Source organism: Rhamphochromis sp. 'chilingali' (assembly GCF_963969265.1).
Source record: "Rhamphochromis sp. 'chilingali' genome assembly, chromosome: 4".
NCBI lineage: Eukaryota > Metazoa > Chordata > Actinopteri > Cichliformes > Cichlidae > Rhamphochromis > Rhamphochromis sp. 'chilingali'.
Window position 1 is genome coordinate 20,189,171 of NC_137948.1, and position 27,812 is coordinate 20,216,982.

General features: G+C 40.0%; 1 protein-coding gene across 2 annotated transcripts in view; it reads left to right on the forward strand.

Moving 5' to 3' along the window:
- Positions 1–6,334: 6,334 nt before the first annotated feature.
- The window catches only part of zcchc7 (zinc finger, CCHC domain containing 7), a 53,468-nt gene continuing 31,990 nt past the window's right edge, over positions 6,335–27,812 (forward strand). The window contains exons 1-4 of one of the 2 annotated variants that reach the window (XM_080881201.1): positions 6,360–6,425; positions 9,836–9,900; positions 11,068–11,617; positions 12,923–13,133. In XM_080881201.1, coding sequence (XP_080737327.1) covers positions 11,114–11,617; positions 12,923–13,133 — 715 coding nt within the window. In that variant the 5' untranslated portion in view covers positions 6,360–6,425; positions 9,836–9,900; positions 11,068–11,113. Of the gene's footprint in view, positions 6,426–9,835; positions 9,901–11,067; positions 11,618–12,922; positions 13,134–27,812 lie in introns of both variants that reach the window. The other variant, XM_080881200.1, reaches the window with a different exon arrangement.

The following is a 27,812-nucleotide window of genomic DNA, read 5'->3' on the forward strand; positions in this document are numbered from 1 at the left end:
AGGGCATTTGGACAATGACAGTTTGATTATGCTGTATTTAAATGGGGATCCAACTATACACAGCTTTTAATCCTATGCCTGGAGCTAATGTGTGCCACTGTAATGCTGGGTTTAATTTATATTTAATAATAATAAATTTGTATATCAGGTGAAGCAATACACTTTACTGCATTTCCCATCAACTGTAGCAGAGAGGAAAGCATCAGAAATAGAAAGTAGTAGCACCTTAAAATATACTCAAGTGTTCATTAAAATATTTTGTCTAACTTCAAAATGAACTACATTTACATTTCAAAAGAAAATTTAACAAAAAACACCCAACTTTACCTGATAATGATGTTTTGTTTGCTACCTAAATGTTATTCTTAAGTCCAAAGCCTCACATTCATATCAACACTGTATTTTTTCATATTTAAAAATGAAAGGGACAGAACTATTTAAAAGCAGAGTATACTCTGGACTTATATCTTATATACTTCTTCATTTTACAATAAAGAAAAAATTAAAAAATTGTGGTTTTCCTGCTTTTATATATTTGTTAATCCTTCCTTAAATTCTGGAGTATTTAGTAACTTTTGTTTTTCAGCAATGTTATATGAATAAGTCTCACTCAGGGTTTCTAACTTGAGTGTGTATTAGGTATGAGTTAAAAAAATACTCCCTCTCATCCACTTATGTGTTACATTTCTTTACAGTACATCAGAGAAACCTAATACCGACAGCCTTACAAAAAACCCCAAAAACTTACCTCTGGTGCTCATTGTTTTCCTAGAAATACTCAGAGCCACAGTGCTGATTGAGCTTACCTCTATATCCCTGGGATTTAATTCAGAGTGGCACTTCACTGTGGCGACACAAGGTTCCCTTTCTGCGGCCATGGTGCCTGGGTGTCGTTGTGGCTATAGAGGCTAGAAAGGGGGCTTAAGGGCTGCAGGGCGGATTGAGAAATGGGACACATTATTTGTCCATGAAACATTATGTGACACAACATGACACCAGGCCATTTGTATGTAAAGGTAAACATTTCAGCGTGACAATTCGACAAGAGCGGACAAGGCTACTGTCAATGTGGTTTTATACTTGCAGCTGAGAAAGAGGTGTTGTGGCATCGTGTGGTGATGAAGTGTGTATGTGGGACTTTGTGTGTGTGTGTAGAGCTTGTGTTCACAAATTTAATCCCCATAGACACAAGTCACTTGGTCTGGCCTGAAAAGGTGTTGTCAGGCTTGCTCTCTTGTTTTTTTTTTTCCAATTGAAAGCATGGACAGACTGTTGATCACAGAGCTTCACAAAAACAGTTTCCTCTGGGTGTGCACACAAGCGTGTGTGTGTTTCACCTGTACTTGACATGCATTCAATATGAAAAAAGATCATCGTCAGAGAGTCCTGATAATGCAGGTTAGATTTTAAGCTGCAACCTGAAACAAATAAACCCTGGAGCATCCCGGTGGCATCGCTCTGGATCTCCACTCTTCTTTGTTGGCTTGTTGTCTCTTAATTTAAGAGATAGTTTAGTTGTGAGCCCTGATCAGATGCATTGTACTTTCTGGTGTCAACAGAGTGTCCAGCCACTGTGTTCAGTATTGTAAAACAACTAATTTTAAATGAATTTAGCATCATATCATGAAGTACTTTAAGTGTCAGGTTTGTCATTTCATCCATATGGCCCAGGCATAATATGAGGTCATTTGTGGCTGATCTGTGTTACAAATTCTATGTCTGAAGAGAGGTTTGGAGATCAAGCTTGCTAAACTTTGTGTAGAACTGAGAAAACAAAGAAATATTCTCTTACATGGTACAAAATTACAAGCAATACCCCGGTGACGAGTTATCATTCCCCTCTGGTTGTGCTTTATCATTTGTTCCTTCCTGCCTGTGAGCTTTGCCACTGATTAGTACATGCTCTACTTGGCATATTAACTCCAGAATCTACTGAATCTCTCTAATACACCACCAGTTTCTTATCCCACAAAGCTATTTGACGCTGCAGTGTCTCTTAGAATTAATGAGAATGTAACACCTGCATTAATGTGACCAAAAAGATCAAACCTTGACTGAGGCGACAGATACGATAGATTACATGCGATGCAGTGAAAAAACCCCAGTGATGATGGGGCTTATACATTCTGTACATCCAGAATATGTGAATGACTTCAGCACTGAGGGCCCCATATGGGTGACGCACAGGAGCCGTTTTTGTTCAGAAGCGCTGATCCAGGGAGAGCCTTTTTTTTTAAGGGAATTCCTTCTGCCCGGCTGCTTCGATACAGACCGGATGGTTGAATTTACATATATACAGTAACAAGAAAGCATGTGGCAACAGTAGAAAGGGAAGCAGACCTCTTTTAGAGAACTGAAACGAGCTGATGCAACCAGTTATGGATGGAGTAAACATCTGAGCAGATGCTGGACGCGTTTTTGAAACACCTTACTATTACTTCTAGATCTCCGCTATTATTTTCCTTTTTCAATACAAATCAGCTCCACAACTGTTTGGCTGCTATATTTAGATTTTTATTTTTTTAAAAAACTTCTATAAACATTAAATGTGAAGCAAGAAGGCAAATGCAGAACATTTAAATTTGGAGTGGATGCCCATCATGTTAATTTTTGAGAGAATGAGCGCAGATTAATCTCTTAAACCCCAGTTTAGCTTTTTGGGGCTTGTTTTTGTTTTGTTTTTTTGGTTTACAGTTTGACTTGCACAAAATATCTCTCAAAATTTAAAAAGCTGGGAGACTGTAGGGCTAAAACTGGTCATATTATTTTGAGACACCTTTACTTATCACAAGGCCAGGATTGATTCAAGCTCACCTTCACCTGCTTTTAAAATTAGAGAGCGACATCAGCTCAACAATGAGTCACTAAAGACTGATGCTGTTATTGAACCTGTTCTGACAAAAAATTCTTAACTTGAGCTGCACCAAATAGAAATTAAACACTTCTGTAGGAATCTTATAGTTAGTAGAAAAAAATATGAGGTTTATTAAAAAACACGTTCCTGTTGGAGATACTCCATTGGTGGTATTCCAAACCTGCTGTTGAGAATAAAATATTTTTTGCTTTCTTAAAATATTCTGCTCTCTCTGGCCAACAGCAATATCTATCACAAACAAACTGACATGCATATTTCAAAACCAGTGACATTTTTTTTATTTTTCATTCGGACTTATATAGTTGCCAACCATTGTCCTCACAACTGATTATTAATTGCATGCTTACGCTCAGGTAAGCATAGTCCATGGTTTCTCATAATGCAGTCAGAAGCTAGAGGTCAGATTTTTGCCAGAGAAAGCAAGTGTTCCACTCCATTTTGTACAGGTTCTTCAAATCACAACTGCAGACAAAAAGAACAGAATTGGGGCTTTTTTTGTCATCAGTTACACACTTACAAAACAAAAATGACCATCAGCTGTAGAATATCGCCTTTACACCGGAGCGGCTGACAAGAATCCAGCTTTGATAAAACATTCCGGAGAAAGCTTTTCCAAGTCGTCCGATACCAAATGGAAAGAAGGGGCCGCTATGGAACATACAAACACCACCAAATGAGAGCAATGACATGCTTCTTTTAACTTCTTCTCTTCAATAAAGATCATTCATCAGGCAGAACCATCCCTTCTGGAATGTGTGATTGGAAACGAGGGGACTTTAAATCCCTCTCCCGGACACTCCATCCATCTTCAACACGCCACTGGTCTGGGCACCACTGGCCTGGAGATGAATCGCTGAACCAGATGCCTCCATTCAGCCGATCTCTTCTACCTTCATTTAAAATAATAACAGTAAATACCACCAAATGCGTAGAACCCAAAATCAGGCAGTCACATCACAATTTCACTGGGGCAGTCAGGCATCTCGGACCTGCATCCAATTTAGAGAGATACAGGGAGGCAGAGGAAGCAGAGGGTCCCACGCCCACCCGTCTGCACCTCCTAAAAACAAAACAGGTGCACAATATTAAGTATGCACCTGTGTGTACGCACAGGTGTGTGTATGTGTATGTCAGAGGTATACATAGACTAGAAAAGGTGATAGTGTTGTGACATGAGGTATAGACTAACCTTTGGAAGGAAACAATCCAACTCTGTGATGGCCTTTCCTGTGATGACACGCATGGAGAAACCTCAGGAATCAGATGGCATTCACCCTCTGATTCCCTATCATAACGCCATTCTCTCACCACTATTATGATGGCGACATTTATAGCAGGATATACAGAGCTCGTAATTATTCTCATGATATGGAGGAGAGGAAGAGGGAGATGGATGTTAATGTTACACAGCTTGCACAAGAGCCAGGATGGCGTAATTTTGCTGTATTCTACGTGTCATAAATATGACTGATGGCGATACCCAGTCTGTTGAATTACATTTACATATAGATTTACATTCCCATCAACATGTAATAAAGGCACGGGCCTGAAGGTTCATACTAGTCACTCACACATTCATGCTCACACCAAGTGAGCATACCTACATATTCAGAGGATTTACAGCTGGTATTTGGACCTTACTGTAGATGTATACATCAGAGAAATGATGCAGTAAAACAACATATAGGGCCCTGAGGGATGTTTTGTTTGCAGAAACAATATTTTTGGAAGTAGAGCAGCCTGGCTGACTTCAGTGTCAAGTTTGACAATTAAAAGTTTAGCAGAGGAGGTTCGCGTTCATGAATCACAAAGAAAATCCACCTTAAGTACGCAAGACTTGAATACTAACTGTTGATGATGGAGGTCTCTTACTTTGTTGACAGTTTTGGACATTTTGTCTTTGTCAGCAAAAAGCTGGAAGCAAATGAGAGGAAATGGGTAGATTCCCCATTTGGACTTAAACCAAATGAGTATCTCCATTCCCTTGGCTGCCAGCACACTAACAAACTATTTAAACCAGTGGTTTCATATGATGATGCTTAGCAGTTAAAGTAAGAGAGAAAATATTAATGAAGCCTACCTGCGCAAGCAAACAACCTACAAACAACAACAAAAATCTTTTTTTCTTCTAATTCTTAATTGACAGCCTTCTTAAATTATCTTGTGGTACCATGAGGGATTATGACCTTCAGATCTTTTGAGATCAATACATTTTCATTTCATCTTTTCTTCATTGAATCAATGTTGGAATTTTGATAAGAAAATGAATTTCTAGTTGAATTGTTGTAAAAGAAATCCAAATCAAAGAAGAATAATCTCCTTTTATATCAGAATAGGCATCACAAGCAGGGGTGCCACCGGGGGGGTGGGGGGTGGGGGGGGGGTGGGGGGGCAGAGGGGGCATTGGCCACTGCACCCACACTCTCTCTCTCTCTCACACACACACACAATATAAGGCAGGGGAGACTGTCCTATATTGGTAATAATGTAATAATGTTACAGAAACGCTTGAGCCAATCCCTGGACACATCACTGGTGGATCTCAGGGCCAACACAGAAACAGGCAACAGTTCACACTCTAACATGATGTAATATTTATTTGAGAATCATTAAAGCAGTGGACTTCCAGTCAATCAATCATTCAAGACAGATTATTTTGGAATTCAAAGTCTTCTTTGGTTTTCATATAAACCTTTTTTTTTTTTGGTAATATCAACTTTAATAGCAGGCAATTAACCAGGCATATAATTTTTTTCCTTCTCTTTTCATTGCGATATTTTTGAGTAACTTATACAGCATAATAAAACAGGAAGTTTTGTTTTTGGTGTGCCACCCCAATATTTTAGTAGACCGCATATGGCCAACCCTTTGAAAACATTTTGGAGGCACCTCTAATCATAAAATGAAAACATAGATAAGGAAAAACAAAACTAAATGTACAAGCAGGACTTGAAAAAACAGTGCATATCTTTGTCTCTATATAATCAATTATAATTCACTATAGTAATTTAGTAAAAAACATTTTACGAAACATTGTTTTTAAAAATTTGCTGCTTTAAATTTTAAATGTTGTGTTTGTAAAATGCTGTATTTTATTATTTTGTCTCTGTCTCTTTTTTGTTTAGTAAATTGCGTTTTTTCGTCGTTCTTTCTAGCTCTAAAAACCCCATAATTACTACCTACAATACTGACACAACACAGGCTTGTCAGTTGTTAGTAATGAAAATAAAAAGACAAAAATACTTATTTTAGGCAAAGGGGAGAAAACGAGCGAAATACAGTCTCAAATAACTATTTATAGAATAAAGGCTCTTCTTCTTGGTATCCTGTAAAAATTACCTGTGTTGGGGAAATCATGACCTTTCAGTGTCCGAGATGCACTTTGTTTCAACACTCATAACAGTCTTCGCATTCGACGTGAAATGTTACGGTCGGCCAACTTATTTTCCTCGGACAAACCCGGAAGTTGTTTGTCTGTCTCCTGTGCTGGAGGCGCAGGAAAAGCAGCTCCAGCCTCCGGTAGCAGTACCTTTCCAGTTTGTTTCCAAAGGTGAGCTCATACACACTGACATTATATATTAAGCACACACAGTGGTGGCCTTGAGTAGGGCTGCCTCAGCTCCTTGTATTTATGTTCTTTCATGTGTGTTTGAGGCTGAAACGCTCCATTGTTTACATCCGAGCAGTTGCTCTGCTGCTTAGAAACACGTGGATGGAGTGGACTGAGACATGTCAACCAGGGACTGCCGATACGCTAAAATAACTTTTAAAAGCCCAAAAAAAGCTTAGCGAAAATTTCCGAGCTACCTGTGTTTTATGGCGTGTTACTGTTTAGTGAAGCCTCGGTACTCTGATAAACAGCTCGCATGTTCCCCAGTAAGCTAGCTCGTTAGCATTGAGCTAGCCGGGGTTACCATTAGGCTAACTACAATTGGAGAGTACACAGTTATAAAACTGAAGTTTCTGTTTGTCACTGCAATGTAACCAGGCTGCTGGATGTCCGAGATGTCTGCCTGTCACTCTAGTCTGTTTTTGGCAACCTAACTTAAGTCAAATGACCGCTTGGATGTTATAAACTCCACATTGCATCCATAGCATAATCACACATTCACTAAAATTAAAGAAAAATGTATGTATAATCAAAAGGCCTCATTACACAGTTTTGTGCAAAAGGTGACTTCTGATGTTTGTGTGTGTTTTAAACTTGTTTTTTTTTCTTAAATTGTTAAATAAACTCTACTCAGCAGGGTTCTTGGAGGGGTTATATATATATAAAATAAATAAATGACCTGTTTTGAAAGTATTTTTATAACTGTGTAATTGCACCTCCAATACAATCAATCCACTCCTTTTTGGTCACTAAATATATCTTTTGTAGAATTGTGATGTTCTACAAAACTGTGATGTTTACTGGGATACATAAATGATATCTAAAAGCTTCTTTGTCAGAAACTCATTGCATCTTCTACATTGTAGCAGGGAAGTTCTGGCTTAAAATTACTTATTATCATTCATGAAAGATATGTTTCACATAAGTTTCACAAATTACAGGCCAATAAGTCATTTACAACAGGTTAAATATGGGCAATCATTTTTTGGTAGACACTAGAAATCACCTTTTGGGAGATGATCACTCTTTTGCATGGCACTGGTTAAAAAGTGAATATCTAGCAAAACATTGTCTAGTATTCAAACTGCTGACCTGTAATATGTCAGACATATCTTCCTTGAATGATATCAAGGTATTTTGCGCCAGAAGTGCCATATGCCAAAATGGACAGTATTGGTTATAATGTAGAACACAGACTATGTGCAAAATGCAGAATCTTAAGGACATTTGTCTTTATTTTATCTATTACTCCCTTCAAAAATCATGCTGAAGACAGTTTATGTAAGAAAAAGATATCAGACATAAAACACACAGAAACATAAGAAATCACTTTTGTCATAACGCTTGTTCAATACCTGGCTGATACTGATTTTTAAAGATTGCAGTGGGTGGTATGGTGGTGCAGTGTTACCTGTTGCCTCACAGCAAGAAAGTCCTAGGTTTGAATCAAGTCTGGAGCTTTTCTGTGTAGAATTTGCATGCCTGCCTCGCAGCCTATGACAGCTTAGTTAGTTTCCAGCCTTCTTGCAACCCTGAAGAAAATAGGAGGATGGATGGATCTATTCCAATGTCAGTATATCAGCCAGTATGTTTTTGGATAGCATGTAGTACTGCAAAAGTGTTATATGTAATGTAGTCACCAGTCCTTAGCTGGGCAAACTACATGCAGACACCATTTAGTTACCTCAAGTTAATCCAAGCATCTTATAGGCCATTATCCTCCAACCAATACATTAATTGATTATATTAATAGATTATTATTGGTTCAATAGAGTTTGTCCATTCTTTTAGTATTGTAAGTATAAGATGGCCTCCTAATTATTAAGATGATGATGTGCTTTGTTTGAAGAATTGTGCTCTGAATGATATAAGAAAAGATCAGTTAAGTTGATTCAATGTTTTTTTGTTTTTTTCTTTTCTTGAAACATAAAATGTACTTTTCTTAACTGCTCATCCAGCTCAGGTGGATCCCAGCTGTCTTTGGCTGAGAGGCGGATATCCGTTTGTCATGTCTGTAGGGACAAATGACCATTCACGCTCACGTTCACCTCTCTGGACAATTTAGAATCACCAGTTAACCTAACATGCCTGAATTTTACTTAAAGCTTCTCAGATACATGCACATTCACAATTGAGCCATATGTAGGTGTTTTCTGTTCTAATGATTAGTTAAATCTCACAGCTATGAAGTAAATTTTCAGAGTCCCCAGTTCACTTTTTTTTTTTTTTTTAACCAAAACTACAGATAAATTAAACCTTGTATTTCCTGTTTCGGTGTAAACCCATAGGGACTCACGTGTGAATATGCACAGCTGGCTAATAGAAACGTCAGTGCTTGATATTTGTTGATCTCTACTAAATTCATTGTGTCCTAATGCAGCATTTGTAAAACGCATTTCAGCTGCATTCATAGGTCTTATCATTCATAGGTCTGTCTGATCTATATTAAATCAGACATTTAGACTGTGAGCATGATTAGGATTGAAACTGAAGTAACTAAATAGAATTTAGACACCTTTGCATCTTGCCTGTTGTTTTTCTCTTCACTTTTTTTTCCTGGCATGTCAAAAAGTTTTCTGTGGAAAACCCCTCTCTGGTTTTGGTGAAGCTGAGTTGCTTCACCAAAACAGATGCAATGGAGCTAACAGAGTCCAGAGGTGTTGTTCAGGTAGCATTTTAATTGAGAAGATTAGGAGGAATCACCTGTGTTGTCAGACCATGACTGTACCCGGCCTTTAAGTATAGTACATTAAATTCCACTACTGTAAAACACAGTGAGTCATTTGTCGGCTCCCAGTCCCTGTGAGCTGCTGAAACTTTCAACACAACGGTCGCCCCTCACCAACCGGTAAGATTTTCTGTCCCTTTAATCCCTTGTGGCCGGCTTGTGACCGTGTAGCGTGGCTTTTATGCAGTGTGTGTGCGGCCTGGGAGCCAATCATCTCCAGCCATCATGGCACAGACACGCAGGACTGGACAGAGCAATGGGCCGGTGCCCCTTCTCTGTCCACTTTGTGTGTGTGTGTGTGACTGTGTGTGTTAGAAAAAGACAGACAAGCACTGGAAAAATTAACACCACAGTGCGTAACCAGCTAATTCAACAATTTTTTGGTGTCACGTTAAGTGTTATTTAAAGTCGTCACCTGGCAGGTAAAAAAACTTGGGTCTTGTTTGCTTGAGCCAATGAAGACAGCTCCGATGGAAAAAAAAAAAGTCTACATGTTAAAAAAAAAAAAAAAAAATCGGAGTTCTCTTGAGCTGTGTCCGCTCAGATTTCTTAACAAGGCCTCATGGTTTTCCGAGTAAGATGGAAGTTTCCTGTAATTGATGTTGGCCTGTGTTTCCTTCAGTTCGACAGCGCTGTGGATACCCGCCATATAACTTAAGAGAGGAAAATGACGACAGCACAATTCTGGTAATAAAGTAGAGCTACTAATTAGTCTTGTATATTAGACCTGACGTGGTTGATCAGTGTTAAATATTTGAATGGTGGGATAAAGATTTCATGTGCACAGAAAAAAAAGAAGAAATTCTAAACATTACTAGAATTGGATTGGTATTGATGAAGATTTTGTAGCTGATATCAGGCAAAATGAAAACTAAATAAGTTAAATTTTTGTATTCAGTTTTGAATCTTTTGAAAAACACACTCAGTTAGGAGAAAGATTGGTTGCAGCAAAGGAGCACATCTTTTTCTAAAATTAACAAATGTACACTATTATGACACTAGTAAAAACACAATTTGCTATTTGTGCCTTATTTTCCCGAATAAACCGCTGAGCAGGTGAATCTGAATCCAAAGTGATGCTTTGCAAAGAGAATAAATAGAATAATCCTTTAATTGTCCCACAAGGGGAAATTTGGGTGTAACAGCAGCAAGAAAGACACGTATGCAAACAAACAGTACATAAGACACAGAACAGAAACATACACAATTTTTACATATTTACATCAAGGACAATGGTTACCAAAAACAGAGTACTGTACCATTATTAAATTAAATTAAATGAAGTTAAGAGGCAAACCCTGGTTATAGTGTGACTCGGTTGATAAAATAGTGCAAGTTACAGCGCTGATGTAAACCTCTGTTTGTTGGGAGCAGTTTTGATTGTACAGTCTGACAGCTGCAGGGAGGAAGGACCTGCGGAAACGCATAAAGAGCTGCTGGTTGGTGAGCTGTTATGATTGCCTACTTAAAGCTGGTTTATGTTGGTGATGGTAACCAGTGTTAGCAGTTTAGAAATGAATTGTTAAAAAAAGTGAAGTTTCCCACGCGTAAGAATTTCTTTTGATTTTATTTTGACTTGCATAATAGAAAACTCTTTGATTTTTTTTTATTGTGGGTAGATTAAGCCTTTTATTTCTTTGGGATTTTGGAAATGTGAAAAGAATTTGATTGACTCGTCTTTACAAACCAAATGATAATAACTAGTGGTCAATAACTGTAGGCTAAAGTAAACTGTCTGTTTGTTCTTCTTTTTCCAACTATAACACAGCAGTGTATTAATAATGTATAATTTGATGCTTGATAATGAGTTAGACAATGTGATGCTGTATTATGTTGATTTTGTGTGCTTTTCAGCCACTGAAGTCGCCATCTCCTCAGGTGTGTGCATGTGGTTGTGAGGATGTACAGTGTCTACCAGGACCGGGAGAGATTGGAGGATGATCTCTATCAAGAGGAAGAAGTGGACTCTGATGGGTCAGAGGCCAACAGCGAGGTGGAGTTCCACCTTTATAGCCAGCTCCACTACTCATCCAACCTTGGGGAACTAGAGGAGCAGGAGGGTGAAGAAGAGCAGAACCATGAAAGAGAGGACACCCGGCAAAATAGGGTTACAGATGGTGATAGAGGACTAGAGGAAAAAACAGGCATCAAGGCTCTGACACCTACTAATGGCAGCCTGCAGCAACACCTGAAGCAGAAGAAGAAGAAAGAGAAAAAGGACAAGCCGAAGAAGAAAAGTGACTCTAAAGGTCAGAGGTTGCCATCATCACTTTTCGAGGAGGTCATCGTGATCGACTCCGGCCCTGACGTCATCTCAATCTCTGACGATGACAGCGCTGAAGGTGATGAAGGGATCTGTGCTTTAAAGGGTCGAGGCATGCAGACTTCCACTCCAGCGCAGCAGGTAGAGCAAAAAGTGAACTGCTATCCATGTGTCACATTTACTTTGTTAGCCAGTATTACCCTGCTGATGAACTGTAGATAAAGTCATTTTAACATCAGTCAACACAGTGGCAGAGTAACTAGAAAGTTTGCAGAGTAGTTGTTGACACAGAAGTATTTATATTTAAGATACGTTTAAAAAAATTAATTAAAAAAAAAAAGTAAATGCAAAAATAAAGACACATTTTATGAAACATATTATTTATGGTGTTTCCAGTTTATTAAAAAAAAAAATCCGTCTGGCTTAGGGTAGTGTTAAACAATCTGCAAACTTGTCTCTGACATGCATAAACAAGAAAATGTGTTAAGAAGCACCTCTGAGCAGATTAAACATGCTAAGGAACAGATGCTTTACCTCTGAAACAATTCCTGTGGACACTGAAACAGCGCTGAAGCTCAGCACGTCAGTTTGCAGCTGCACCCTGTAGTCTTGGACTTAATTGCCCATCCAATTTGGTTACTCCTCCAGCCATCCAAGATCAGCTGCCTTTTGGTGCCTTGGGTATTAAGTCAAACCTTAACTTAACTTAAAATCTGAGTTTGTCAGTCATAATCAAAACTGACTGAATGTTGATGACAGTATGTGTGAGCGGTAAGTCTGCCAGATGTCCGTGTGAAGAGTAAAACCAATTTTTTTACTTCAGGTTTTGACACTAATGCAACTTTGACAAACTAGGCCAGCTGGGGCCTCATACTAGCAGCAGATGAATGTTTGCATATGGTCTTGCACAGAATGGGGTCAGGGGATTAAATCCACAGTTCCCAGTCACTTAAATATGAAGCTTATTACAAAAGGATGTCCAATGGCTCAAATGAGCTGTAAAAATAGATTACGCCCAGCATGTGGACATCTAACTTTGAAGACTTTTATGAACGTCTTCTTAGACATAGCAAAAGTCACCATAAAGTTAAATCCCCTTTATTTTGTAATTTGTGAGACATTATCAGAAATCTGGCTTCCATCTTCATTTTTGATTTTTTTCTGTCCTTTGCAAGCTACTTCTCAGTGGTCACTGGCACCAGGCTTAATTACTGCTGTTTTCCATTTTGAGCTGTAGCATGGCTTGTGAATGACTAGGTGCTGCAGGTGTAATGCTAGCAGTGAAGTAATGATGTTTAACAAAGGACAAAGCAATTTCACAAACCATCACCTTTATCGCTGCTTTGTCATTTGATCAGTTCAGTAAAGCTGCAAGGTAAAAAAATAAATAAATAAAGGATTTGACATCTGATGCACACTAATTGCGTGTATAATTCATCCATGTAGGATGCTCAGAAAAGGAAAAGGACTCCAGGTGTGCCTGTGACTGTGGAGTCCAGAAGTTCACAATCGGATTCAGAAGAGTCAGAATCCGAATCTGAGTCCGATTCATCTGATTCGGATGGCCTGGAAAGCTGGATGATCCTGGGTCAAGGGAATCAGTTTGGCGACCACTCCATCTCACTCAACCTGGAAGGAGGGTCTCACAGCGAATTGGGTGTGTTGTGTGTCTGTCTTTTGTGACCTTATTTAATCGTGACTCCTGTTTGTACTGAGAAATAGTTAGACCTACAGTGCTGTGAAAAAGTGTTTGCCCCTTTCTAGATTTCTTATTTATTTGCATATTTGTCATGCTTACATATGGAAGCCCGTTTCCGCCACTAAATAAAAACAAAAAAGGTAGTATCCATAACTCAAAATTTCGAGTTACTTTTCTCAAAATTTCGAGTTAGCTCTGCCAATCAAAAATATATGTGAATGAGGTCGCTTTCTTGTTACCCGGAAGCATATGGCGCAGAGGAACGCGCACTCAAAAATGGATCCCAACAAATTGGCGCTTTCGCGAGTACGTTTGCTGATAGTAACACCACGTGATTCAGCTAATAACACAGGGATTTCATCATTTGTGAAGCCAGGCTGAAAACACTCAGCAATCTGTGCATTCACGACTGGATATAATACCGGTAGCTTAGCTGTAGCATTTGTAGCTGAGGGCTTCAGCTTCCAGGTAACAAGGAATTCACGTAGATTACTGATTGGCAGCGCTAACTCGAAATTTCAAGTTACTTTCTCGAAATTTTGAGAAAAAAAATCGAAATTTTGAGAAAATAACTCGGAATTTTGAGTTACGGATCCTTTTTTTTTTTTTTTTTTTTTTTTTTTTAGTGGCGGAAACGGGCTTCCATACTTACATGTTTCAGCTCATCAAATAAATATTTTCACGGCATTGTATTTGGGCTGCACCTCTTGTGTGGCCCAGTTCATTCAGAACACTTAGTCTACCTGCACAGCCCATTGATAAGAAGCAGGCGTTAGGCTGCACTGAGAACAATCTGTGTGAATGCGTGTTTGTACATACATAAGCAGCATCTATGTCTGCATGTTTACGAACTTGTAAGCTTTTAGCATTCCTGGCACCGTCTGCCCAGCTGCTCGCTTCTCTGATGCATCTTTAAATATGTTTGTGTGCATTATGTATTGATATATGTGTGTGAGTCTGCAAAAGTGTGAATATTTGTGTTTATAACATATTCTGGCTCTAATCAGCATGCATGTGTACATACACGTGGATACCAGCAGTCATAACGCTAATGCCAAAAACAAACAAACGGAGAAACGGTAACGCAGGAGGAGAGGGAGGGGAGGTTTGGGAGAGATGGGAGTAATCAAAAAATGAATAAAAATGTTCCCTGCAAATCTCTTCAGATCTACACATTATCTTAACCTGCAGCCTCAGCAACCTCTCCGGCTCCCTCCTCCTCCTCCTCCCTCCTACCTAACGCTCTCCCATCTCATTCTTTTATCCTATTTTCTCACTATTGTGCTCTCTCTCTCCCACTCTCCCTCTCACCGTTTCTTCCTCATTTGAATTTCCCTGGGCTGATGTTTCTGCAAGAGTGCTCACTGCCTCCTCTACACACAACTGGGCTAAAGGAGGGGGTCTGTAGCTGGTGGGAAGGCTTGAGGTTTGGCCTGGTTTTGGGAGGAAAGGAGGATTTTAGGTCTCTGTCTTTCTCTCCCTCTCTGTCTCTCTCGTCTGGTTTCTCTCTGTGATCTTTGGAGCTTGACCTCATGTCTGCACATGGGGGGTCATGGGTGTGGTGTGGATGGGGTCTTAAAGTGAGAGGAATCGGGGAGGGGGGGGGGGAGTTTTTCAAAAAAAAGGAGAAATAAAGGCGAGGAAATTAAGGGATGAGCCTGAGTAGTCTTGAACTGTGCCTGAATTTAATACAACTCACTAATTCAAACTTGGTCCTGAGTATGTTGGGCGTTTACACTAAAAACGGGCCAAAATATAAAAAAATTTTTCTTAAATCTTAAGAAAAAATTCTGAAAAGCACAAAAACTAAAATTGAACTGATCCCAGATTACCGTTTTCTATTCATTCCAAAACCGATAGGGCTTATCGTGGGGTGCTGTATGAAAACTATTAAAACACATTAGTGAGCCACACTCCTGCCACTGTAAAACATTTCCAAGTGCACCAAATGTGCCATTCTGCAGATGCATTCCCTAAGAAATACATCGTTCACTTTTTTTTGAAACAAAAAAAGCTTCTTTTAGAAATAAATGGTGTTTTAAAAAAATAGATGGTAACCATTAGAGCTAAAAGACAGAAGTTTGCTTTATGCAGTTTGTTTTATGATTAAGCAAAATTCACGAACTGTGTTTTAAAGGTTGTCACCTGTTAATTAAATTAATAATCAAATAAGATGTCTGTTGATCTCAACTGAAAATTTGGTTTTATAGCTCTTTGAAGAATTATGAAAAAAATATTTAGTGTTATTAAATCTTTGAGAAAAAACTAACAAAAAGTCAAATGATTTAGTGTGTACTAAATGTAACCTGACTAGTAGTGGGTTTTTAAGGAATGCAAGAAGTCATGATAATCAATATATCTGCATAGATTTATACACGCATCTCTAAAGTGTTGCATACTCTGCTACATGTGCTGCACGTTTTCAGATGGGTTTAAATGGGACGGCACATATTTATGTGTGACGAGCCAGTATTGGACCGATAATGTCGCTTGCTGATACATCTTTGTGTGAAGTACGCGCTGCAGCTGACTTGAATGTATGTTTGGGACACAGTTTTGATTCCCTCTTGCCTCCACCTCTCTGATGGTGTAGGTTTAAAAACACAATCGTATGCTGAATCATTTTCTTCTTTTACAATTCATTTCACAAGCTTTTTTACTTGGAAAAGATATTCAGAGAAAAAGGCCAATTTTAGGTCGCTGAGATATGGTTGTTTGAATTTTTATGGCAACCTTAATCTTAATCGTTACATCCATAAACCAGGGCTTCAAATATAAAGATTGATTTCTGTTTTTTATATGCCATGTTGTGAGTTCTGTAGCTTTGGTTTCTGCATTTGTTTGTGTGTGTGTGTGTGTGTGTGTGTGTGCGCATGCGTGTGTGTGTGTGTGTGTGTGTGTGTGTGTGTGTGTGTGTGTGTGTGTGTGTGTGTGTAACCATTTTGCACAGCAGCGACTAATAGTATTTGTACGCCTAGACCCCATCTCAGCATCACCATCAAATCACATTCACTACACTTAGTCTCTCCCTCTCGCCTGCAGAAATTTAATCTGTTCATCCTCTTTCTCTCCCTCTTCCGCCTACATGTTGTCACTTGTTCACATACTTTTACAATCTAATCTTTTCTCACCCCTTGAGATAAGTTTTTTTTTTTTAAATAATTTTTTTAATCAAGAACGTGAACACACATGCACACACAGTCTGAGTGGCTATCTGTCACCTAGCTGTTAGTAGCGGGTCCTGCTGGGTGGATCTGTAAGGACAACGAATAGGTAAAACAAAAAAAAAAAAAGAGAGCGAGAGAGAAAAGATAGTTGAGAGAAGGAGGGTGAGCGAGGGCCGTCTGCCTGTCCGGCAGCTATGCAGCAGCAACCAGACGGAACAAGAGAGCGAAAACAGGTCTTCCCAAAATCCAGCTCAGTGCCTTTCCCACCCGAAGAGGTGTGCGTCTACTTCCCCGTGAATGAATCTGCGGTGTAGGCGGGGTGTGCTGAAGCTAAACTTGAATTGTAAGTGGTTAAACTTCACTCTATGGTCACACTCCCCCCCCCCCCCCCCCCCTCTCCCCCCACCCCCAGCTCTCTCCTCTTCGCTTTTTTTTTTGTCCCCTCGATCTTGGTCAGTGCACACCAAACTTTGTTTGAGGCTTAGAGTCAGCTCTGGCTTGCTATCAGGGTGGCCGATCACATCAGAGTGAGCCTGAGTGTGTGTGTGTCAATGTGTGTGTGTTTCACTGAAAGTCTTGGTGAATTAGAGAGAAGTGAGTGTTTGTATGTAATGGTTAACTCTGACTCAGAGAAAAGCGAGGTAAGTCTGTTCACTTCTCTCCTCTTCTTCCTTCATCATTTTCTGTGTGCCATCTTTTATAGTCCTGAGAGGCTGTTCCATACTCAGATTTGTTTGTGGAAAGTAGTTGCACAAATGTTTTCAGCTTTAGATATGTGTGAATGAGCCACACTACTTTAGGCCTAAAGCTTTCTTCTGCTGCTTCTTGCAGCATCTGTGTACTCTAAAGTTGCATGCCAGTGTACGCACAAAGTGAAATACGGATTTAGCTGTGTGTATTTTCTTTTTGCTCTGATTATGTGTGAGAGTGCACGTTTATGTACAGGGCATCGGGATTGTAAAATGAGATTACAATGGCACGTTGGGTAGTGCAGTAGGTGTGCGTGTGCATGTGTGTGCGCGCGCGCATGTGGGTGGGCGGGCGGGCAGGCGCTGCAGAAGGGAGACATGGATAGGATCAGCTCTTATCTTGGCTGCCCAGTGCCACACGAGGTGTAACGCCACACCCACGCTACCACACAGTGTGTTTGAACAGACACACACACACACACACACACACACACACACACCATGAAATCACTGTGCCATAGTTTGACTTGTATTATCCTTTTTTCTTTTTCTTTTTTTCAGAGGATATGCAAATTAGATGAGACTACAGTGTAGGCCTAATATTAGCGCATGCAAAATAAATGGTGGAAATTCAGTTGAATGGCCGGTGCCTTCATATCTAAAAAAAAAAAAAGCTTTTGATTGAACAATCATTTTGATGCCAGCGGCCTTTGAAATGTAATGACATTTGGAATCGAGTAAATGAAACAGAAGGTTTTTGTAATGCAAAAAAGAAAAATCTCCTTATTGAGTATTCCATATTTTGTTAAAATTAATTGAGCATTTACTGCTCATCTTTTGCTTATTAAGATGTATTTATGTTGTGTAGACTCATTAAAGATTTTATTATTTAGCCCCTTGCAGCATTTTTGGACATGCTTTGCACTGTACACAGTGCAACTGGTTAGCTTGTGTTATTTATTATTGTGAAATATAGTGCAGGATAATCCTCATGCTGTTCCTGCAGACTCAGAGATAGAAACTTATCATTGTTGGATTTCGTGTTTGTGTTCTTCTGTTCAATTGTACTTTAAATATTAGAAAATCAGCACAGCTGAATTCTTCCTTCTTCTAACTTAGCTTCAGGACGTCTTTTGCCAAATGGTTTCATAAAGAAAATTGAGTAAAATAATTGCTTACATATGTGACAAAGAACAGGATAGAGGAAGTAGAAATTGTGAAGCACCACTTGAGTCTATATCTAAAAAATCGTGGTGGACGGACAGGTAGTAGAGCTCAGCATCAGACAGAGGTAGAGAGAGATGAGAGCGGTAGAAGCCAAAGTGGATGAGACAGGCCTTGAAAAGCATCGGCCACGGTGTCGGTCTGTCAGGAACGGTTTGTCTCCAGGCTAAGATCTCAGAGTGGCTCGAACACGGCCGGATTTCTGTCTGCACAAACTGATATCCAGCGCTGTCTGTCAGCCCCGTCTGTGTGTAGCTGATGGTTCTGCTGTTGAACCTTCCCACATAAGTCGTGACCTGATGTGGCTCTGTACAAAGCTGCGAATCTGGTTCAAATGCCATTATTTTTAGGAAAAACGAAAGCAATTTTGTCTCACGAGCCGTTTTCAGATTTCCAGCACGTCAGCTGCACTTGAAACTGTTCATATGAAGCTTTAAGTCTGAGCCAAATATGAGTTGTCGCAATGTCATGATGGATTGATTTTGAAATTCATTTAAATGTTAGATTTATAGTTTATGTATGTGACATAATCACATTTATTTTCTTATTAAAATGTGTTTTGAAACTGTAGCGATAATAGTTTTTTTTATGTTTTATATTTTGCAACATTTTCTGCATCTACTGTTATTCAAATTGCAGAATTACGGTCAAAATACTGCCCCTGCTTTTAGTTATCACGGACACGTTTTAATTTCAGCTGTGCTGCTTCTACTGCAGAGTGTCTTTTTTTTGTGTGCAGATATCTGGAGTTTATTTATACCGCTTTTATCTGCATCTGGACAGAACAAGCCATCCTGTCTGAAAGTAATCTTTGTCAAAATAATCTATGAAAATTTTGCTATTTTTTTTCCTGGAAACTTTGACTCAAAAACACCCACAGACATCTGCGGTTGCGGGTCCAGGTGCTCATTTGTATTAATGTGGCTGTTTGTTCTTCAGCGTGAGTGAGGGGCAGCATTTGAATATAATCTAGGAGAAAACATTTTGGCTACATTTACAGAAACCTTTGCACAGCCACCATCTGTCGGTCAGGGAGTGGCATTTTGATTCCCGAATTTGAGATGGTTTAAATTTGTTTTATTTTTTCACCCATTTTAGTTTGATTTGAGATATTTTTTTATGAAATGTGGTTGTTTTGTTTTTAATATGTCGTATTGTAGAAATGAGAGGACGTTTGAGAGCGAAAGTGAAGGTGCGATGCCAGGTTGTGTGTGTGTGTGTGTGTGTGTGTTGGAGTGTGAAGGTGTGCGCATCTAAAGAGAAAAGTGTGTGTCAGCCTCACCACGCCTGAGGTGAGCCCAATAACCGTGCCATGGCCCACTGGAACGAAGTTTCACCATCTTTAGTTCCGAATAGAGAGAGAATGTGACATTAAATGAAATGGTTTTCAACGCTTTGCTTTTTTTTTTTTTAGCTGCCGCTGATGAACCGTGGTTTGGGATTTTTGTCTTTTTGAGCGTGAGATGTAACATTGCATGAGAGGGGCTTCTTTTAGCAATAGCACACAACCGGCTGCTTGCGGTAACTGTGGCCTGGAGGAAGGGGTAATAAACTGGAGACCAAGGGGGTCCCTACTGTAGTTTAATGCGTATGTATGTGTGTGTCTGTGTGGGTGGGTGGGGTGGTGGGTGGATTGAATAGGGAATCCCTGTCTTCTACTTGAACCTTTATTTAACCAGGATATCCCACTGAGAGCAAGGATCTTTTTTTCTTTTTTTTTCTTCCTACGGAGACCTGCAGCAGACACAGTGCCCTGAAGCTACAGTGTAAGACATCTTGACAAATACACAACAGAAACACACACGCACACAGACACCCACTCAAGTCTGATTAAATAAAACTTCTAGGCCTCAACACCTTAATCCTGCATTGTTTGTCCTTGCAGTCTGCTTGGTCCTGTAACTGTAGCTTTTGGTCAAGTAGTTACACAAAATGTGGCCGTTTTCACAAACTGTCTCATCCTTTAAATGAAGGACTGGGAGGGAAGGGACACAGAGGAGACTAGCAGAGAGGAAAAAAATGTCAATTACAATTACCAATAATAATCATTATAATTAAGCAATCACTTAATAAGAAATCAAATTATTGTGGGGGGTGACAGTGGGACAGAGGGAGGTCCCGTGGGACTGTATTAATTTCTATTCTTTTATTTGACCCGAGAACTTTCCCTTTATTGTCTTTCCTTGGTTTTTGGGCTAGGAGGGGTTGTCGAGAGGGCTTTATTAACTGGTAGCCTAGGGTGATGATTTTTTTCTTTCTTTTTTTGGATGGTGGAACGGGGTTTGAGGGATATGTATTAATATTAATACGTTTTTGGGCTGAGGAACAGGAGGAAGAGGACTGAGCGATGGAAGGGTGAGGGGGGGCGTAAAGGCAGTCATGGATCCACAAAATCACCCCTTCTCCTCTCGCTTCATTTTTAGCCCTGGTTCACCTCTACTACTTCTCAGAGCTCCGGCACCAGCAAAGAGGGGAGCTGTCTGTTTTGAAATCATAAGTTCAGTTTAACAGTCAACAGGATAAGAGGGAGAACCCCAAACACACAAATACACCTCATTTAGGGTTTGTACACTTGCTTCGGTATGCAAAGGGTTGCCTAATAATAGCAAGCCAATGTTTTTCACAAGGTCCCAGAGGGGGTGGGTGTGTGTGTGTGTGTGTGTGTGTGTGTGTGTGTGTGTGTGTGTGTGTGTGTGTGTGTGAGAGAGATTCTTGGCAGTGTACCACACAGACACACCACACAAGTGTGCCTGTTTAGCAGTTTCCTCTCCAGAGGCTCCTGGCAGTGTGTATGTGGCCATTCCAAGGCTTCTCCCCATGTCTCTTAATTAAGGCACTCCTCAGACAGAGACCAGCTGGGCCTGGTCTGGCCTAGCTGGCACTCACTAATTTCAGTCAGTCCAACCCTTCCCTCATCTTCTTTGCTTTTTTGTTTCTTTCCTACTCACCTTTTCTCTTCTGCAGATTTCTTTGGCCTTTGTTTCCCTCATTGATTGACTTGTACGTTCTTGGATTGCTGCATATCGATGGAAGTGCCCTCTGCATGTTTATAACATATGTAAGCTTAACTAGTTGACCTTTCCATCACACCTGCCTTCAATAAAGCACTAATTAGGAGTCCCATTAGTATCTGAGAGTCTGCTAGTTAATCGGCCCTTAAATACCAGGATATAGGTGTTAAGGAACACGTTAAATGCTTAAGCAGTCGTCATGAGGGGGGGAATACCATGAGAAAATAGAAAAAAAAATATCAGTGTTTATTCTGTGTGGGATAAAATAAATGTAAAGGGAAAAAGCTCTCTAAATCTAAGAAATTATCCAGTCATTTTCTTCCTTTTAAATTTTTTTTTTTTTTTGTAGTTCGTGGCCGATGTTCTCAGACACACTGAAACATTGTGTATTTAACTGGCAGGATATGTCATGCCTCTTTGGTCACATCTCTTTTGAAAGACTAAAATGGACTTACATTCCTTATGCAAACAATGCAGAAAAATGGTCGCTGTCTCTAACTCAAATGTTGTGACCAACCAAGATTTCCATAACTTCATAAAGGCAACATAATATATCAACATGATCTACTACAGATGGCTACAGCAAGCGTATGCTAAGGACAAGCGTACATCCATATCACAATCTGCTTTTCTTCCCTTAACCCTTCAGCTCCACCCTCCTTCACTCCATCCATCTCATCTCTTTATTCCTCCACTCCCATTCCCAACCATGCTTCCGTACAACAAGACCAAGCCCTGGTTACGGGGCTTGTTGCTATGCCAGGTTGCAGGCTTTTCCTGAGTTAATCCAGTTTCTATCCAGGATGCATTTTAGTGTTTTCACGGCTAGCAGTGGACACTATGTCCCGCAGTCTACATTCAGACTTCCTGTAAAGAGGTTTAATGTGTCTAAATGTGTGATTTATCAAATTTCCTCAATATTGTATGATTAACTCTCCTTGCACACATGTGTAACCGGTTTGTGTCTGTGAAGTTTAAGCCTTCGCCTGTGCGTGTGCTCCTGCGCACACGCATGCCTGTGCATTTGCACACCTAGGCCGCCCCTTTATCCGGGGGATTATGGTTAAATGAAATGCTGAGATTCTGGCGGCGAGCGACCGATAAAGCCGAAGTCGGCGTTAGGAGAGAAAATTAATTATTGGGGATAAAATCAAGAGCGAAGGAGATAGTTACCGACTCGTTGGGGAGTTTAGTCATTGATATTTCGGCACAGGCTTCCAGACAACATGCAGAGTTCATCACACCCTTAATGTGATACTAGTTTTGTGTGTCTAAGTGTGTGTGGATGCACCTTCGAGCTGGGCTTTACAAACTTTTAAATGTTTTGGTTGAGGATCAAAAAGCCTTTGGGTTTTAACGCAGCCGACATACTGATGTAGCTTTTTTCCCCCCCATTTTTCCCTGCGGATCAGCTGGAATGTCCTCGGGGTTTCCAGCAGCTCAAGGACTTTTATCCTTTGAGTATTCACATTTCACAGCATTCAGTCATTCTTGTCTCCATTAATGTAGGTTTTTCTCAGAGCAAGATTTAAACAATCTTAAATTAAGTTAAAATTTAAGTGGAGCTGATGCAAAAGTCACATTACTCTCTGCTTTAGTTGTTTCAGCCAACTGGTACAAGTAATCCTGCCAAAATTACACTTTAATCAAAGCCAGGCTTCTGAATTTCTCTGATTACTCAATTAAAAGATAATAACTGTCAAGAACAGCAAATAAAAAAAAATAGTATGAAATCTAGATTGTAGAAGAACTTTGATTGTTAAGTTTCCCATCATGTTGCAGATTTAGAGGCACTTTAAAATAACTGATACCACTACTTTTTGTCTAGCTGGATGATAAAAGAAATCTTTCTCTAGCATTCACAGATTTTGGCTTTCATGAAGAATTTGTATTATTGTTTGTAATCAGAGGAAAGACATTAAACCTAATAAAAAGGAAAGAGAAATATCTAAAATACAGTGAAAAACTACACTTTCAATTCACATTTATAATACTGTGTTTTTATATTTTACAGATATGTTTTTTTTTATTTATTGGCAGCTCACCTTTATATCACCCTCTTCTCTTAAACAATCTGTGTTACCAGCCACTGTTTTCGGATCATGTAGACTTTCAAAGAGTTGGATTATTTTTATTTACTTTTTTAAGTCTTTGGTTCCAAGTGTTAAAAATCAGCTATGGACAAATACCCACCCTAAAGGACTTGATCTTTACAGATTAGTGTGTGTGTGTGTGCGTGTGCGTGCGTGCGTGCGTGCGTGCTGTGTGCGTGCAGGTGAGCATTTTTTTTTTTTGTCCTCAGAGTGGAGACTGATCAATAGTAATTGGGTTGAGTGTATCAGGCCTGTTTCTGTCCTTTGTACTGTGGGCCTTTTGTAGATGGACACAGTGCCAGAAGAGAAAGGGGACAAGCGAGGGAAACGAAATAAAGGAGAAGAAAAAAGTGGGGGTAGACGGAAAGAAAATGGACAATGTTTGCAAGTCGACGAGCATGACCAACTCCATCAACTAAAACTGTGGAATTTGTTCAGTATCACATACTAATATATATAAAAAAAAAAAATCCAGAAAAACCCTTTCCTACCATTCTGTGTCTTCTGTCTTTCTATTCATTCACACTAGAGGCATAGAGAGTGTATGTAAGTGTGTGTGTGTGTAGGTTTCTAGAGCGGTGGGGATCTTTTAAAGAGGTGTGACAAAACACAGATGACTCGTTAAGTTGCATTAACGGGGGTCTCACTCCTTCCTCTCTTTCTCCCCATGGTTTACAAAATCAAGCACACTTCCAGAGTATCTCTCCATCCTCATCCCTCACTCCTCTGTCTCTTTTATGACTTCCATAAAAGCAAGTGTGTTGAGTGAGCGTTGAAACTCCAGCGGTATTAGCAGGGAGGCATTAGGCATAAACTCTAAGGTATATTAAAGCAACGGCCCTGTTGTTCATATAAACACGCCAATTCAATTTAGCCTGCCCCATGGGGAATGGGATTTTCAGCTGCTTCTGAAAGAGGAAGAGGAGGAGGGGCAGGGGTTCTTGGAAGGAGGTAGCACGACTGGTGGATGAGGTAAGACGAGAAGAGGAGGTGGGATGAAGGGATCTTGGAGAGGTGCAGAAGGAAGAAGAGGGAATCGGGAGGGGGAGTGTGGTGACAAAAAAAAGAAATAAAGGTTTGGCACATGTGGAGATTAACATATTAGACTGGTGTGATAGCTAGTTGCTGGAATTCATTATTATTGCTGCATTAACTACTATGACGTAAGCTGTGTGTGTGTGTGTGTGTGTGTGTGTGTGTGTGTGTGTGTGTCACTGACACATATACACACTTAGACTGGCAGGCATGGGGGCTGCCAGCATCTGTGGTGTCTGCACGCTTGGACAGAGCGTTATGTGGGAAACCCTACAGTTATATTATTCAATCCAAATTCAAATGGGCTTGTCAAGGAAGCTCCTGCTTTTTATTACCTGTCAGAAAAACCAAGGGATGGATGGAAAAGAGGGGAGCGAATTAAACGACAGTAAATAAGACCCCCCTATCTCTCTGCACTCGCCCCCCTGCCAGTCTGCCATTCCTCCATTCGCTGTATTTTGGAGAGACACACAGACACACTTGGAGATTTTGACAGCATGTTGTTGTTCAGCTCTATCTGTAGTTTACCTTAACCAGTCTAGTCTGTCAATCAGATGCTGGAAAATGTAATTATTTTGTTCATCACCGAGTCTGAAGCCAATATGGAATCAGCTTAGCCAGTCAATCGGGCTGATGGTAAAGGAAAGGGGCTCAGACATTTATTGAAACTCATCTGATGCCTTTTAGAGGTCTACAAATGAGGAATTATGGGAAAGTAAATAAAAGAGGGTGTGAGTTGAGATTGAGGTGGAGGGGATTTCTTAAGAATGACTTCTGCATGTGGGAAGTGAGGGCATGGTGTTTCCTCTCTTTGCACGCACACAGATCCTGAATAGCCTCCTCCCGTCTTGCCCCTTTCAGCCAGGCATAACCTCTGCCATCTGTCCGCCCCCTCCTCTTCCTATCTTCCTGTTTTTTCTTTTTTTCTCTCCTCCATTTCAGCCTCCTCCACCTCCTCTGCTCTTCCTCTTCTTTCAGCCCCCCTCCCACCTCAAGATGTTCATTTAGGGCCCTGTTTCTTAACCTATACTCTCTGGTGGCATTCACAAGATTGTGGAATATTAGTCACGTGTCAGGGGAGTATCCATGTATCTCTGATAAGAAGAGGAGGGAGGAGGACAGTGGCAGGGTGTTTGGGTCGTGTAAAGCCAAAAAATAAAAAAAAAAGCCTGCTTTTTACATTTTCAACCACATCACATGAAATCAAAGGTCCTGTTTGTGTTGTGTTTTTTCATATTGCAAGTACTCAGTTCTATCATTGTTAATCAGAGTTTGAGTTTGCACCCCTTTGTCGGTTTTGGTTCTGATAATTCATTTCCCACTTTCAGTCTGTCTTTTATGTAGTTTAAAATAAAGAAAACTCAAGCTGTTTATTTGATATGGTTCCATAATTGTTAGTTTGACTCAATAAATAGCGAGAAGAATTGTATGGTTAAGTCATTTTTACTTTTTCAGACTAAACCATTGAACAGTGACAGACATCTAGAGGTCCAGTATGAGCCTGGAGATGCTATGTGATGGATCCTTAAAGTCTTAGGCCACAACCAGGCCATCCCTATATTTATGTATGTTGCAATATGTTGTTGACAGTTACTGATTTGTAGATCATTTGAGATCAAAAATAGGTCTTTTTAGTTTGAAATAGGTGATGTAGTTTTACTCCCTTCTGCACCAGAATCTAACTTCTAACTTCTGCCTACCAGGTGCATAGGACAGCTGGTTGCAGCTATATTTGAGTGAAGTGATAAAAGAGCCATATTAGGCACTCCCTTTCTAATCCTCTATTGTTCTTTGTCTGTCCCCTGGTCCACAGAGGGGCTGCTCTAATTAAAGACTAATAATTGTATTGTTTTATAAAGTCTATAGAGACAAAGATTCTGCTCTTCAATCATTCACTCCCTCCAATGTACCCTGCCGATCGAGGGGCTATCTTGCTGGTTGAAGTCTACAACCACAGCAGTGACGGGCTGTTTTGGGTGTGTGTAAGAGAGGGAGGGCTGTGCGGCATACACTAGGAGGAGGAAGGAAAAAGCCAAATCTAAATTAAAACTTTAAAGCACTATTATTTAATTACCCTAAAGGCTGTGGATTTGAAGGATTGAAAGGGTTTCTTTGTTGGTGTGTGTGTGTGTGTGTGTGTGTGTGTGTGTGTGTGTGCGCTTCCACTTGCAAACGAACACACACACACACTGCTGTCCAGGATTATTTCCTTTTTTTTTTCTTTTTTTTTAATTTGCCATTTCTTCTCAAAGTGTGTGTGAGTATTCATGTATGTGCTTGTATGTGCATGAGACCAGAGTGTAACCCCTTATTGGCTGCCCTCTGCTGTTGTCCCTCCTACACACACACACACACCCATCCATGCACACATGCTGAAGCGCCGGCAGATAAAAAGGCATTATGGTGAATTCCACTTAATGACAAATTTTTAATTTGGGGAACAGGGCCTGGTGAATGGAGCTTAATTACCGGGGCCAAAGATCCCTCGGAAAAATAACCCCCTCGACGTGCCCAACCTGCCCGATAATGGAGCGCTCCGCAGAATGGCTCAGATTAACCAACGCCGTTTATCAACCACCACCCCACCCCACCCACTCCCCCCCTTTCTGTATAATAACAAAAATAACAATCATGAAAATTCTATCTGCCTCCCAGCCCCCATCACCCCGCTTCTTCTCTCGCCTTTCCACCCTCCCGCCCACTGCCTGGCTCACTCCCGCAGGAGGAAATTCATCAAAATGAAATTGAGGTTGCAACTCACTGGTTTTATTAAAATATATTTGCCCCTCACAGACGATGCGTGTTGTGCCACAGAAGACAAAAGGGGCACCATGAATAATTTGGTCAGATATTTTTTTTTTGTGTAATGTTTTTGACATTTTGCGTCTGCTTACACAAGTACGACTTTAGCCATGAAATACTTGTTGACTATAGTCTGCTCTACCACAACACTGATTTAGGGAAACTCCATCCTGATTTTTTTTTTTTTTTTTTTTTAACTTATGGGTAGCTTTAATGAAGCTGAATCTTTTTTTCATTCAGGCAATTATATAAGCACAAAGGATTAAACTTTAAAGTTGGAAAATTTTGGGATTTTGGAGTGTTGGTTGGGCACTGCCAACACTTTGCAATGTAGTCATTGTTTATTTACATGGCTTTACCATTTAGAGACGTAACTGTAAAGCTTCATTAAAAAATGTCAAACAATTAGTTAATGGGCAAAAAACATTTGACTGGCTTGTCAGACTTCAATCTTTTAATAAATCTGTTTGGTATGAAGCTTACATTTTTGTGAATACATATGCATTTGTTCCACTTATAGTGTCTATAAAAATACAGTTATTCAGAATAACTCTTCTAGACTGCTCCATCTCTTGATTTATGTGTTTTTGTTTGTTCTTAACAGCCAAAAAAAAAG